The sequence below is a fragment of the Bufo bufo genome, chromosome 4 (genome assembly GCF_905171765.1).
Source record: "Bufo bufo chromosome 4, aBufBuf1.1, whole genome shotgun sequence".
Classification (NCBI taxonomy): Eukaryota; Metazoa; Chordata; class Amphibia; order Anura; family Bufonidae; genus Bufo; species Bufo bufo.
In genome coordinates this window covers 54,302,979-54,317,437 of record NC_053392.1, presented here as the reverse complement: position 1 = coordinate 54,317,437, position 14,459 = coordinate 54,302,979, and the positions used below count along the sequence as shown (strand labels likewise).

At 44.8% G+C, this 14,459-nt stretch overlaps 1 protein-coding gene across 1 annotated transcript in view; it reads left to right on the top strand.

Moving 5' to 3' along the window:
* LOC120997246 (cytochrome P450 2K6-like) overlaps window positions 1–14,459 on the top strand; it is a 132,948-nt gene that overhangs the window by 62,142 nt on the left and 56,347 nt on the right. The window contains exon 3 of the mRNA XM_040427251.1: window positions 6,279–6,441. Coding sequence (XP_040283185.1) covers window positions 6,279–6,441 — 163 coding nt within the window. The remainder of the gene's footprint in view (window positions 1–6,278; window positions 6,442–14,459) is intronic.

The window sequence follows — 14,459 nt, the reverse complement described above, 5'->3', positions numbered from 1 at the left end:
TGTGTGTAATCCTGCCTGACTGAGACATATCCCCGTAATCTACATCATCTGGCAATAATGGTTGCGCATCACTAATTGCATCCAACTGATGTGTAAATAACTCCTCTGACGGATCAAGTGAAGCGGCTGTGGTGGCTGTGGTGGTAGTGGCGACGGGCGGGTGCGTGGTAACTTGAGAGCAGGTGACCGAAGCTGAGTTGGAGGAGGATGGTGCGTCAAGGTTCTTAGCGGAAGCTGTTGAAGATTGGGTGTCCTGTCTAAGCCAGTCAACTACGTCCTCTGAATTTTTCGGGTTCAGGGTACGTGGCCTCTGAAAACTGGGCATTATTCCAGGGACAGTGGAAATCACAGCACCACGACCACGACGGCCCCTGCGGGGTGGCCTGCCTCTGCCTGTCATTTTTTTTTTAGATAAGTGGTACTACGCGTGCTAGGTACTGTGCCACCCGGTATGAGTGGTTGGCACTGGCAGTGGGCACACTACAGTCTGTGGAAGTGGGCCTGACACACACTGGCAGCAGGCAAGCAACTGAATTTAGACTACTGTCTAAAAATTAAATGCCTTATTTATCGGCAAGCTACTGTGCCACCCGGTATCAGTGGTTGGCACTGGCAGTGGGCACACTACAGTCAGTGGAAGAGGGCCTGACACACACTGGCAGCAGGCAAGCAACTGAAATTACACTAAAGTGTAAAAATTAAATGCCTTATTTATCGGCAAGCTACTGTGCCACCCGGTATGAATGGTTGGCACTGGCAGTGGGCACACTACAGTCAGTGGAAGAGGGCCTGACACACACTGGCAGCAGGCAAGCAACTGAATTTAGACTACTGTCTAAAAATTAAATGCCTTATTTATCGGCAAGCTACTGTGCCACCCGGTATCAGTGGTTGGCACTGGCAGTGGGCACACTACAGTCAGTGGAAGCGGGCCTGACACACACTGGCAGCAGGCAAGCAACTGAAATTACACTAAAGTGTAAAAATTAAATGCCTTATTTATCGACAAGCTACTGTGCCACCCGGTATGAGTGGTTGGCACTGGCAGTGGGCACACTACAGTCAGTGGAAGCGGGCCTGACACACACTGGCAGCAGGCAAGCAACTGAATTTAGACTACTGTCTAAAAATTAAATGCCTTATTTATCGGCAAGCTACTGTGCCACCCGGTATCAGTGGTTGGCACTGGCAGTGGGCACACTACAGTCAGTAGAAGCGGGCCTGACACACACTGGCAGCAGGCAAGCAACTGAAATTACACTAAAGTGTAAAAATTAAATGCCTTATTTATCGGCAAGCTACTGTGCCACCCGGTATGAGTGGTTGGCACTGGCAGTGGGCACACTACAGTCAGTGGAAGAGGGCCTGACACACTGACTGGCAGCAGGCAAGCAACTGAATTTAGACTACTGTCTAAAAATTAAATGCCTTATTTATCGGCAAGCTACTGTGCCACCCGGTATCAGTGGTTGGCACTGGCAGTGGGCACACTAAAGTCAGTAGAAGCGGGCCTGACACACACTGGCAGCAGGCAAGCAACTGAAATTACACTAAAGTGTAAAAATTAAATGCCTTATTTATCGGCAAGCTACTGTGCCACCCGGTATGAGTGGTTGGCACTGGCAGTGGGCACACTACAGTCAGTGGAAGAGGGCCTGACACACTGACTGGCAGCAGGCAAGCAACTGAATTTAGACTACTGTCTAAAAATTAAATGCCTTATTTATCGGCAAGCTACTGTGCCACCCGGTATCAGTGGTTGGCACTGGCAGTGGGCACACTACAGTCAGTGGAAGCGGGCCTGACACACACTGGCAGCAGGCAAGCAACTGAAATTACACTAAAGTGTAAAAATTAAATGCCTTATTTATCGGCAAGCTACTGTGCCACCCGGTATGAGTGGTTGGCACTGGCAGTGGGCACACTACAGTCAGTGGAAGAGGGCCTGACACACACTGGCAGCAGGCAAGCAACTGAATTTAGACTACTGTCTAAAAATTAAATGCCTTATTTATCGGCAAGCTACTGTGCCACCCGGTATCAGTGGTTGGCACTGGCAGTGGGCACACTACAGTCAGTGGAAGCGGGCCTGACACACACTGGCAGCAGGCAAGCAACTGAATTTAGACTACTGTCTAAAAATTAAATGCCTTATTTATCGGCAAGCTACTGTGCCACCCGGTATCAGTGGTTGGCACTGGCAGTGGGCACACTACAGTCAGTTGAAGTCGGCCTGACACACACTAGCAGCAGGCAAGCAGCTGAAATTACACTAAAGTGTAAAAATTAAATGCCTTTTTTATGCAAAGTCCTGTGCCAGCCGGTATGAGTGGTGGGCACTGGCAGTGGGCACACTACAGTCAGTGGAAGTCAGCCTGACACACACTGGCAGGCAACTAACCTTAGATTAAAGTGTAAAAATTAAGTGCCTATTTTTTAAGCAAAGTCCTGTGCCACTCGGTATGACAGGGGTGGGCACTGGCAGTGGGCACACTACAGTCAGTTGAAGTCGGCCTGACACACACTAGCAGCAGGCAAGCAGCTGAAATTACATTAAAGTGTAAAAATTAAATGCCTTTTTTAAGCAAAGTCCTGTGCCAGCCGGTATGAGTGGTGGGCACTGGCAGTGGGCACACTACAGTCAGTGGAAGTCAGCCTGACACACACTGGCAGGCAACTAACCTTAGATTAAAGTGTAAAAATTAAGTGCCTATTTTTTAAGCAAAGTCCTGTGCCACTCGGTATGACAGGGGTGGGCACTGGCAGTGGGCACACTACAGTCAGTTGAAGTCGGCCTGACACACACTAGCAGCAGGCAAGCAGCTGAAATTACACTAAAGTGTAAAAATTAAATGCCTTTTTTATGCAAAGTCCTGTGCCAGCCGGTATGAGTGGTGGGCACTGGCAGTGGGCACACTACAGTCAGTGGAAGTCAGCCTGACACACACTGGCAGGCAACTAACCTTAGATTAAAGTGTAAAAATTAAGTGCCTATTTTTTAAGCAAAGTCCTGTGCCACTCGGTATGACAGGGGTGGGCACTGGCAGTGGGCACACTACAGTCAGTTGAAGTCGGCCTGACACACACTAGCAGCAGGCAAGCAGCTGAAATTACATTAAAGTGTAAAAATTAAATGCCTTTTTTAAGCAAAGTCCTGTGCCAGCCGGTATGAGTGGTGGGCACTGGCAGTGGGCACACTACAGTCAGTGGAAGTCAGCCTGACACACACTGGCAGGCAACTAACCTTAGATTAAAGTGTAAAAATTAAGTGCCTATTTTTTAAGCAAAGTCCTGTGCCACTGGGTATGACAGGGGTGGGCACTGGCAGTGGGCACACTACAGTCAGTTGAAGTCGGCCTGACACACACTAGCAGCAGGCAAGCAGCTGAAATTACATTAAAGTGTAAAAATTAAATGCCTTTTTTAAGCAAAGTCCTGTGCCAGCCGGTATGAGTGGTGGGCACTGGCAGTGGGCACACTACAGTCAGTGGAAGTCAGCCTGACACACACTGGCAGGCAACTAACCTTAGATTAAAGTGTAAAAATTAAGTGCCTATTTTTTAAGCAAAGTCCTGTGCCACTCGGGATGACAGGGGTGGGCACTGGCAGTGGGCACACTACAGTCAGTTGAAGTCGGCCTGACACACACTGGCAGGCAACTAACCTTAGATTAAAGTGTAAAAATGAAGTGCCTTTTTTTTAAGCAAAGTCCTGTGCCACACGGGATGACAGGGGTGGGCACTGGCAGTGGGCACACTACAGTCAGTTGAAGTCGGCCTGACACACACTAGCAGCAGGCAAGCAGCTGAAATTACACTAAAGTGTAAAAATTAAATGCCTTTTTTATGCAAAGTCCTGTGCCAGCCGGTATGAGTGGTGGGCACTGGCAGTGGGCACACTACAGTCAGTGGAAGTCAGCCTGACACACACTGGCAGGCAACTAACCTTAGATTAAAGTGTAAAAATTAAGTGCCTTTTTTTAAGCAAAGTCCTGTGCCACACGGAATGACAGGGGTGAGCACTGGCAGTGGGCACACTACAGTCTGTGGGCCTGCAGCTCCTCACACACAGGCAGGCCAGGCAACTGCAATATGTATATAAAGGAAAAAAAAAAAGCAGACTAATGTTGCAGCCCTAAAAAGGGCTTTTTGGGGTGCTGTCAGGACGCTGTCCTTACAGCAGAGATCAGATGAGTCTTTCAGGACTGGAGTGGACACTGAATTCACTAGCCTAGCTATCGATTTCCCAATTAAATCAGCAGCAGTTACAGTCTCCCTCCTCTCACTAAGACTGCAGCTTCAGAATGAATCTAAAATGGATGCTGTGCAGGAGGTGGGAGGGTCTGGGAGGGAGGGTATGCTGCTGATTGGCTGGAATGTGTCTGCTGACTGTGAGGTACAGGGTCAAAGTTTGCTCAATGATGATGTATAGGGGGCGGACCGAACATCGCATGTGTTCGCCCGGCAGAGGCGAACGCGAACAAGCTATGTTCGCCGGGAACTGTTCGCCGTCGGATAGTTCGGGCCATCTCTATTCCCGCATGGTCTCTGGCCATTTTCCTGTGAGCTGAGATAGGGAGAGACGTGGCAAGTGCTCACGCGCTAGCGACAGTGTTATCGCGAATATAGTTACTTCGAAAATTTGCAAATATTTCGAATATAGTGATATATATTCGTAATTTTGAATATTCGTTTTTTTTAAAAATCAGTACACATGATCCCTCCCTGCTTCTAGCTTGTGGGCCAATGAGAAGGCTGCAGTGTATTTGACTTTAGGAGTAGTGTTGTTTGCGAATTTTCGCAATGCAAATTTTTGTAATGCAAATTTTTATTGCAAATTTTTCAACTTACAACTATTAGACAAAGAAGATTATAGCACTATATTAGCTAAATTGCTCTATATTCATTTTGTTTTTTTGAATATTCACTATATTGCTATAACTTCGTTTTTTCGAATATTCGTAATATTCTAAAACAAGAAAATTTTTTCTAATATTTGCTATATTGCTATATATTCTTGTTTTAGAATATTACGAATATTCTAAAAAACAAAGTTATAGCAAAATAGCGAATATTCGAAAAAAAAACGAATATAGAGCAATTAAGCTAATATAGTGCTATAATCTTTTTTTTTATAGTTGTAATTTTTTTCCAATCTGAACTTCAGATGAGAAAAAAATTACAACTATTAGACAAAGAAGATTATAGCACTATATTAGCTAAATTGCTCTATATTGTTAGTTTTTTTTTCGAATATTCGCTATATTGCTATATATTCTTGTTTTAGAATATTCAGAATATTCGAAAAAATGAAGTTATAGCAATATAGTGAATATTCGAAAAAAAATATGAATATAGAGCAATTTAGCTAATATAGTGCTATAATCTTCTTTGTCTAATAGTTGTAAGTTGAAAAATTCGCAATATTACACGATCATTACCTTGCTGATTTTTCGAGTAAAAAAATCATAGAATATAACGAATATTCGAATTTGCGAATATTCGATGAATATTCTACAAAATATTCGCGAAATATTGCGAATTCGAATATGACCCCTGCTGCTCATCACTAATTCCTACATCAGATGTAAACTAATATATGTAATCCAATACCAATAAGATGGAAATCTTTGTTATTCCAGTGCCAGTGTGCCAACCAGTTCTATCCAGTCTGCACCCCTTGGGGGTAAGGTCTAAATGATAAACATCCACATCTTGTGCTGGCTTTACTTCTTCCAAATCATCTTTCAAAGTCTCCATGTCCTAGAGAGAGGAGTTTCTGGATGTTCGTGATGACATATTCTCATCAATATTAGATGATGTGGAAATGGAGGAAAGCAGAAGGCAGAAGAAGGGCCCCCACCTGTAGGGCAGGAGAGCGCTGTGGTTGGAGAAATGGGTACAGCCCCTGTTTAAAGATGTATTAAAGGTGCCACATAGCCATTGACAATGAAGACCTACTATATCGTTTGGTCTTCATCATTAAATGAAAGGCAGCTGTGGGCTAATTGGCCGCATGGTTCTTCACCGCAGCATGACGGTAATCCACCTGCAGCATGGCCGCTCCATGTGGAAATAACCTAAGGTAGAGTGGCTTGGGTATACCTAATTTTTAGCAATTTGTGACAAATGAATTTGGAATGAATCAAATTTCTTTGGCGAAGCTGCCGAATTAAATTTTTCTAAACTTTACTCATCTCTAGTTATAGACGTACATAGAATGCTGCAAATAATATCTTAGCTCATTTGGTAACTATATAATCATTCCTGTTTTCACAGTTGTCTAAGGAGTATGGTAAAGTCTTCAGTATCAAGCTTGGACCATCAAAATCAATTGTCCTAAGTGGTTATGACACCATTAAAGATGCTTTTACCAACCATGCTGAAATATTGACCACAAAACCACGTTTGCCAATATTTTCATTCTTTACACAAGACTTTGGTAAGTCTGTGCCCTGAACTTGTGAGTTCTGCCTTCCCATTATGCTTTAAGCTGCTGCCTTCAAGATCCATCATTCAGGGTTGTGCTCCTCTGTTTACTTCCTGCAGACTAGGGCAAAATAAGTAATAAGCTTATATGCAATTTGTGGATGTGTCTAGAGAATATGTACAAGAGTGTGGCTCTGTTATGTATAGTGGGTACACCATGGGCTTTTTTTCCTTCTGCAAGGCTGTCTGTTGCACTGAAATGCTGATGGGGTTAGATCTTACCTGTACAGTGCCTTAAAAAAGTATTCATACCCCTTGAACGTTTCAATATTTTTTTCTTGTTACACCCACAGACTTAAATGTATTTTGTTGGGATTTTATGTGATAGATCAACAAAAAGTAGTAAGCACTGTATGTGAGAAGAGAAAAGAAAATGATACATGGTTTTCAAAATTTTTAATGACTAAAAATCTGGAAAGTGCTATCGTTGCAATCACAGCTGTAAGTCTTTTGGGGTTTGTCTCTACCAGCTTTACACATCAAGATGCTGAAAATTTTGCCCATTCTTCTTTGCAAAATAGCTCAAGATCAGTCAGATTGGATAGAAGACATCTGTGAACAGCAATTTTCAAGTCTTGCCACAGATTCTTGATGGAATTTAGGTTTGGACTGTGACTGGGCCATTCTAACACATGAACATGCTTAGATCTAAACCGTTCCATTGTAGCTCTGGCTGCATGTTTAGGGTTGTTGCCCTCTGCCCCAGGATCAAGTCTTTTGCAGCCTCTACCAGGTTTTCCTCCAGGATTGCCCTGTATTTAGCTCTATCTTCCTTCCCATCAACTCTTACCAGCTTCCCTAACCTTGTTGAAGAAAAGCATCCCCACAGTATATGGCTGGCACCACCATGTTTCACAGTGCAGATGGTGTGTTCAGGAAGATGTGCAGTGTTAGTTTTCCACCACACTTAGCATTTTGCATTTAGGCCAAAATGTTCAACTTTGGTCTCATTTGACCAGAGCACCTTCTTCCATATGTTTGCCGTGATCCCTACATTGCTCGTGGCAAACTGCAAACATTACTTGTTATGGCTTGCTTTGTAAAATGGCTTTTTTCTTCCCACTCTTCCATAAAGGCCAGCTATGTGGAGTACACACATGGCCCAACCTAAGCTGCGAATCGCTGCAGTTCCTCCACAGTGACCATGGGCCTCTTGGCTGCTTTTCAAATTAGTGATCTACTTGCCTGAGCTGTCAGTTTAGGTGGAGGCTATGTCTTGGTAGGTTTACAGCTGTGCAATACATTTTCAGATGATGGATTGAACAGTGCTCCGTGAGATGTTGAGAGCTTGGGATATTTTTTATAACCTAACCCTGCTATACACTTTATCACAACTTTATCCCTGACCTGTCTGATGGTTTCCTTGGTTTTAATGATGCTATTTGATCACTAATGTTGAGGCATTCACAGAACAGCTGTAGTTATACTGAGAATAAATTACACACAGATAGACTCTATTTACTGATTAGGTGACTTCTAAAGAAAATTGGTCACACTGGATTTTATTTAGGGGTATTTGAGTACAGGGGGTTAAGTAAAAAAGCACTCCACACTTTTCAGATTTTTATTTATTACAGATACACATACTTGCTACTTTGTGTTGGTCTATAACATAAAATCCCAATAAAATACATTTAGGTTTGCGGGAATAACATAAAAAAAAGTGGTAAAATTCAATGGGTATGAATACTTTTTCAAGGCACAGTATGCATAACACAGTGCTCATTCACTCCTGTTTGCTGTTATCAGCCTTTATATATACAGTAAATATATATATATATATATATATATATATATACACTGCTCAAAAAAATAAAGGGAACACAAAAATAATACATCCTAGATCTGAGTTAATTAAATATTTTTCTGAAATACTTTGCTCTTTACATAGTTGAATGTGCTGACAACAAAATCGCACAAAAATAAAAAAATGGAAATCCAATTTTTCAACCCATGGAGGTCTGGATTTGGAGTCACACTCAAAATTAAAGTGGAAAAACACACTACAGGCTGATCCAACTTTGATGTAACGTCCTTAAAACAAGTCAAAATGAGGCTCAGTAGTGTGTGTGGCCTCCACGTGCATGTGACCTCCCTACAACGACTGTGCATGCTCCTGATGAGGTGGCGGACGGTCTCCTGAGGGATCTCCTCCCAGACCTGGACTAAAGCATCTGCCAACTCCTGGACAGTCTGTGGTGCAACGTGACGTTGGTGGATAGAGCGAGACATGATGTCCCAGGTGTGCTCAATTGGATTCAGGTCAGGGGAACGGGCTGGCCAGTCCATAGCATCAATGCCTTCGTCTTGCAGGAACTGCTGACACACACCAGCCACATGAGGTCTAGCATTGTCTTGCATTAGGAGGAACCCAGGGCCAACCGCACCAGCATATGGTCTCACAAGGGGTCTGAGGATCTCATCTCGGTACCTAATGGCAGTCAGGCTACCTCTGGCAAGCACATGGAGGGCTGTGCGGCCCTCCAAAGAAATGCCACCCCACACCATTACTGACCCAATGCCAAACCGGTCATGCTGGAGGATGTTGCAGGCAGCAGAACGTTCTCCACGGCGTCTCAAGACTCTGTCACGTCTGTCACATGTGCTCAGTGTGAACCTGCTTTCATCTGTGAAGAGCACAGGGCGCCAGTGGCGAATTTGCCAATCTTGGTGTTCTCTGGCAAATGCCAAACGTCCTGCACGGTGTTGGGCTGTAAGCACAACCCCCACCTGTGGACGTCGGGCCCTCATATCACCCTCATGGAGTCTGTTTCTGACCGTTTGAGCAGACACATGCACATTTGTGGCCTGCTAGAGGTCATTTTGCAGGGCTCTGGCAGTGCTCCTCCTGTTCCTCCTTGCACAAAGGCGGAGGTAGCGGTCCTGCTGCTGGGTTGTTGCCCTCCTACGGCCTCCTCCACGTCTCCTGAAGTACTGGCCTGTCTCCTAGTAGCGCCTCCATGCTCTGGACACTACGCTGACAGACACAGCAAACCTTCTTGCCACAGCTCGCATTGATGTGCCATCCTGGATAAGCTGCACTACCTGAGCCACTTGTGTGGGTTGTAGACTCCGTCTCATGCTACCACTAGAGTGAAAGCACCGCCAGCATTCAAAAGTGACCAAAACATCAGCCAGGAAGCATAGGAATTGAGAAGTGGTCTGTGGTTACCACCTGCAGAACCACTCCTTTATTGGGGGTGTCTTGCTAATTGCCTATAATTTCCACCTGTTGTCTATCCCATTTGCACAATAGCATGTGGAATTCATTGTCACTCAGTGTTGCTTCCTAAGTGGACAGTTTGATTTCACAGAAGTATGATTGACTTGGAGTTACATTGTGTTGTGGAGAACGGTCTGCTGCCTGCAACATCCTCCAGCATGACCGGTTTGGCATTGGGTCAGTAATGGTGTGGGGTGGCATTTTTTTGGAGGGCCGCACAGCCCTCCATGTGCTCGCCAGAGGTAGCCTGACTGCCATTAGGTACCGAGATGAGATCCTCAGACCCCTTGTAAGACCATATGCTGGTGCGGTTGGCCCTGGGTTCCTCCTAATGCAAGACAATGCTAGACGAAGTCATTGATGCTATGGACTGGCCCGCCCGTTCCCCAGACCTGAATCCAATTGAGCACATCTGGGACATCATGTCTTGCTCTATCCACCAACGTCACTTTGCACCACAAACTGTCCAGGAGTTGGCAGATGCTTTAGTCCAGGTCTGGGAGGAGATCCCTCAGGAGACCGTCCGCCACCTCATCAGGAGCATGCACAGGCGTTGTAGGGAGGTCATACAGGCACGTGGAGGCCACACACACTACTGAGCCTCATTTTGACTTGTTTTAAGGACATTACATCAAAGTTGGATCAGCCTGTAGTGTGTTTTTCCACTTTAATTTTGAGTGTGACTCCAAATCCAGACCTCCATGGGTTGAAAAATGTGATTTCCATTTTTTTATTTTTGTGTGATTTTGTTGTCAGCACATTCAACCATGTAAAGAACAAAGTATTTCAGAAGAATATTTGATTAACTCAGATCTAGGATGTGTTATTTTTGTGTTCCCTTTATTTTTTTGAGCAGTGTAGTAATCATGTTCCCCATAGCCCCCACTAGTAATAATTCTTATAATGTGTGTGAGTACAAAATCACGCCCTTATAATGTGTGCCTGTAAAAAAAGACCTTTTATAGTTTGTGCTAGTACAAAAATCCCCCCCACATTAGAGTACAAAAAATACCTCCTCTGAGTGCCCACAATAGAGCCAATGTCCCCATAGTGCCACAGTAGAGCCAATGTCCCCTTCTGTGTGCCAGTACAAAATTACCAACTCTTAGTGCCTCCAGTAGAGCCAATGTCCCCATAGTGCCCCAATTTAGTGTGCCCACAGTAGATGTCCCCATAGTGCTCCTCTCCTCAGCTTCCCTATAGTAGCCCAACAACATGCTGCCAAATGAAAAAAATTAACTAAATTACTTACCTCCATGTGGCTGTTAGCGATGCGGGTCCTGTGGTATATGCTTGCCAGCTGAGACATCATCAGGTCACCTGCACCAGCCTCTGATAGGCTGCAGGCACTAGGTCTGAAATCTATCAGAGGGAACGGGGCAGGGAGACATTGATCCAATGTCCCACAACAGCATTAGAAAGTATCGCTGTCCAGAGGTTGGCGATATAGTTGAATATAAAAAGAAGAGCACTTTCACAATGGAAGCGCTCATTTCCCACGGCCTGCCGCCGACCCCACTTGAGTCTGGGATCATGCCACCTGAGGCAGTGCGCCCCTGGATATAACCTCCAGATACATTTACATCATATATCATATCATAACGTTCCAGTACTGATATAACCTCCTGAGACATTTACATCATATGTCACTGATATCAGGAGTTATTGGGGAGACATAGCTTGTGTAAACTAGAAGAGAGACAGTAGGTGTGCAGAAGTCTGTGACGGGGCAAGGGCGATAGAGGACACAAAACATTGCCCTGAAGTTGTTGTCTGTCTGGAACACAGGTAGGTGATAAGCAGCAGCCATCCTGCTCCAGTAACTAACCCCGTGGCTGCTGTGTGGACTAGGAAGACCAATACATGAAGACACAAAGACAAAGTTATACTTCAGGCACAGTATCAGAAGTGTGGGATCCCTGCCAGGCAATTTCCATGATCTCCTGTTGCCTCCTACGCAGTGGCGTAGCATAGGTTTCCAGCACCTGGGACAAGCCAAAAATTGCACCCCCCCTAGCCACTGGGCACGCCCCTTTTAACAGATAATGTAGTAGATGTAACTTGCAGTCCTACGTAACTCCTCATATAACACAGTTATAACTTTCTGAGTACAGATAATGTGGTAGATGGGTGTGAGGACCCAGAATTCAGAACACACACAGTGTGACCTGAAGTCTGGGGCCGAATGCGGCAGGGTGGGCCATATTCTCAATCTCCTCCCTCCGACCCTACCATGAAACAGATATTTGGATGCACGTTACATACATCGCTAATAAATATACAGTAGAATACAGCACCATACCTGTTACATCCAGTGACATCTCCTGGGATGTAGACTCTTTCCTCAACATCCTCATTCGGAGATAACACCACCATGATACCTTCTTTCAGCCACTTCTCGTCTCTGCAGAGTTTCACAGATTTTTTTTTTGATTCCTCACTTTACTATCATCCTCTCCTCTCAACACTGTCATCCTGCTGCCCCCCAATACTGTGCTAGAGCCATACAGATAGTCCCCCATTCCCCATAATATTATCCCCCTGTATATTATAATAACCCCCTCTGATTTATTATTCTTATTATTATTATTATGACCCCCTCTTTATTATTATTATTACCCCCTCTGTATTATTATTATTATTATTATTATTATTAGCAACCGCCCACCCCACGCTACTCCACTGCACACACACATACCATGTCACGCTTCAGAAGAAGAGGTAAGGCTGTCTGCCCACTTGGATGCCATAAAAATTTACTTTAGAGAAATAAATAGACCCTGCAACATATTGAGCTCTGTTCCTTTCACCAAAGTAAAACTATATGGTCTGTTATGATGCAGTCCAGTAGATGCAGTGGATGGTGGCAGTGTTGAGTGTCCCTGATGGCAGAATAGCACGTATTGAATCTGTGCAGAAGTTGTCACAACATAATATATAAGTACAGTCAGGCAGCCACTGGTACTGACTGCTGATATCAAGCGTTGTTGGCTTGGTGGTGGTAGTGGTCAAGGAGGGCAAGGGGGCATTCCATGAAAGCGTCATCACCGCTGATTGACATGTCCATGGTGGGTAGAAATCGAGCACCTGAAACACGTGCACAATGAATGACACTTGTTCTGGGTGCAAGGACGACGTGCAGAGGGCATACCATGTGGCTCAGCTGACGATCTAAAGCCCAGAAGAAACTTAAATGTATATTACGAAGGTACAATACATAGCAAGGTGGCAGGGGCGTAACTACCATAGCGGCAGACCATGCTATGGGACCCAGGGCAAGAGGGGGCCCAGTCTTAGTTGGGATTATCTCCCCTTCTACTGGATGAAAAAACTTGTTTAGGACTCTACCCTCTAAAGGAACATCTTTTAGCAAATGAAGCAGTGGAAAAATGGCCAAGGGTCATTGAATGGGGTTTAGGCAGAAACCCTTCTGTCCTGTGTGAAGGGCCTGGTTTGATTCTTGCTATGTGGCCCTTACTTTTCTATGTACGCCACTGCAAGGTAGGGAACCATCTAATATATAAATCTGAGTGTTTGTATGTGTGTGTGTATGTTGGCTAAAGGCATCCGCACCATCGAATTTAAAATCTAAAAATTTGGCACACACGTTCATCAGGTGTCCGCGAAGGTTTTAGACCAGATCTCAGCTCTCTAGCACGTATTGTTCCTGAGATATTCCCAAAAAATGCATTAGGCAATAGAAGCCTGGTCACATGACCCTTATCAGCCAATAGAAGCTCGCAGGCCCTTAGTCTTCACATACACACAGTTTTACACCAGGTTTCCATAACTACCCAGCCATTTTTTTTCACTGCTGTAGGTCAGCTTTTTAAGGAGCAGGGTGCTGTGGATGACACTGTTAAAGGAGCGGAGTGCTGTGGAGGTCACAGTTAAGGGGGCAGGCAAAAGACGTACTTAATAACCCCATCCCCAGGTCCCGCTAAGCCATACTCACGATCCAGTTAGGCCACGCCCTCTCCCACTCTGCAGCCGGCGGGGATTGAAAAAATGGAGGTAAAAATCTACTTTTGTCAGCTGCATGGGTGGGAGGGAGGGTTGACTTTCTCCCTGCAGCAGTGGAGGTCACAGTTAAGGGGATGTTCCGCTATGGAGGTCAATGTTAAGGGGTGGGGTGCTGTAGAGGTCACTGTTAAGGGGGTGGGGTTGTTGTGGAAATCACTGTTAATGAGACGGGGAACTGTGGAGGTCACTAATAAAGGGGTGGCCGCTGTGGAGGTTATTGTTAAAGGGGAGGGCGCTGTGGATGTTACTGTTAAGAGGGCATGCCGCTGAGGAGGTCATATTAAAGGGGAGGGGTACTGTAGATGTCACTGAATTATAGATGAATATATAGATGGTATAGATGAAATATACCCATGCGAAGTCGGGTCCTTCTGCTAGTGAAATATAAAAGAGCAATCTCGGAATGCCCCTTGAACATATCATTTTTGGAAGCTTGGACCCAATGAGCCACTCTTTTCTCTGACAAGTAACAGTTGTGCGTGTCATATGGGCAGACATTCTGCCCCCTTGGCATAATATATGGAAGCTTGGTTCTCAAACAAGACATTGTCTTCTTTCCAATAGCATTGTGTGTGTTTAAACACAATCGACTTATGTAAAAAGCAATTTTTAGCAGCAATGGAATGAAAAAGCACATGACGGTGAGGTGATTTTAAAAACCATCAGCTATGTGTTTACCCATAGATATATGTTAGTGTCACCCTGACATTATTTGCTATTGGTGT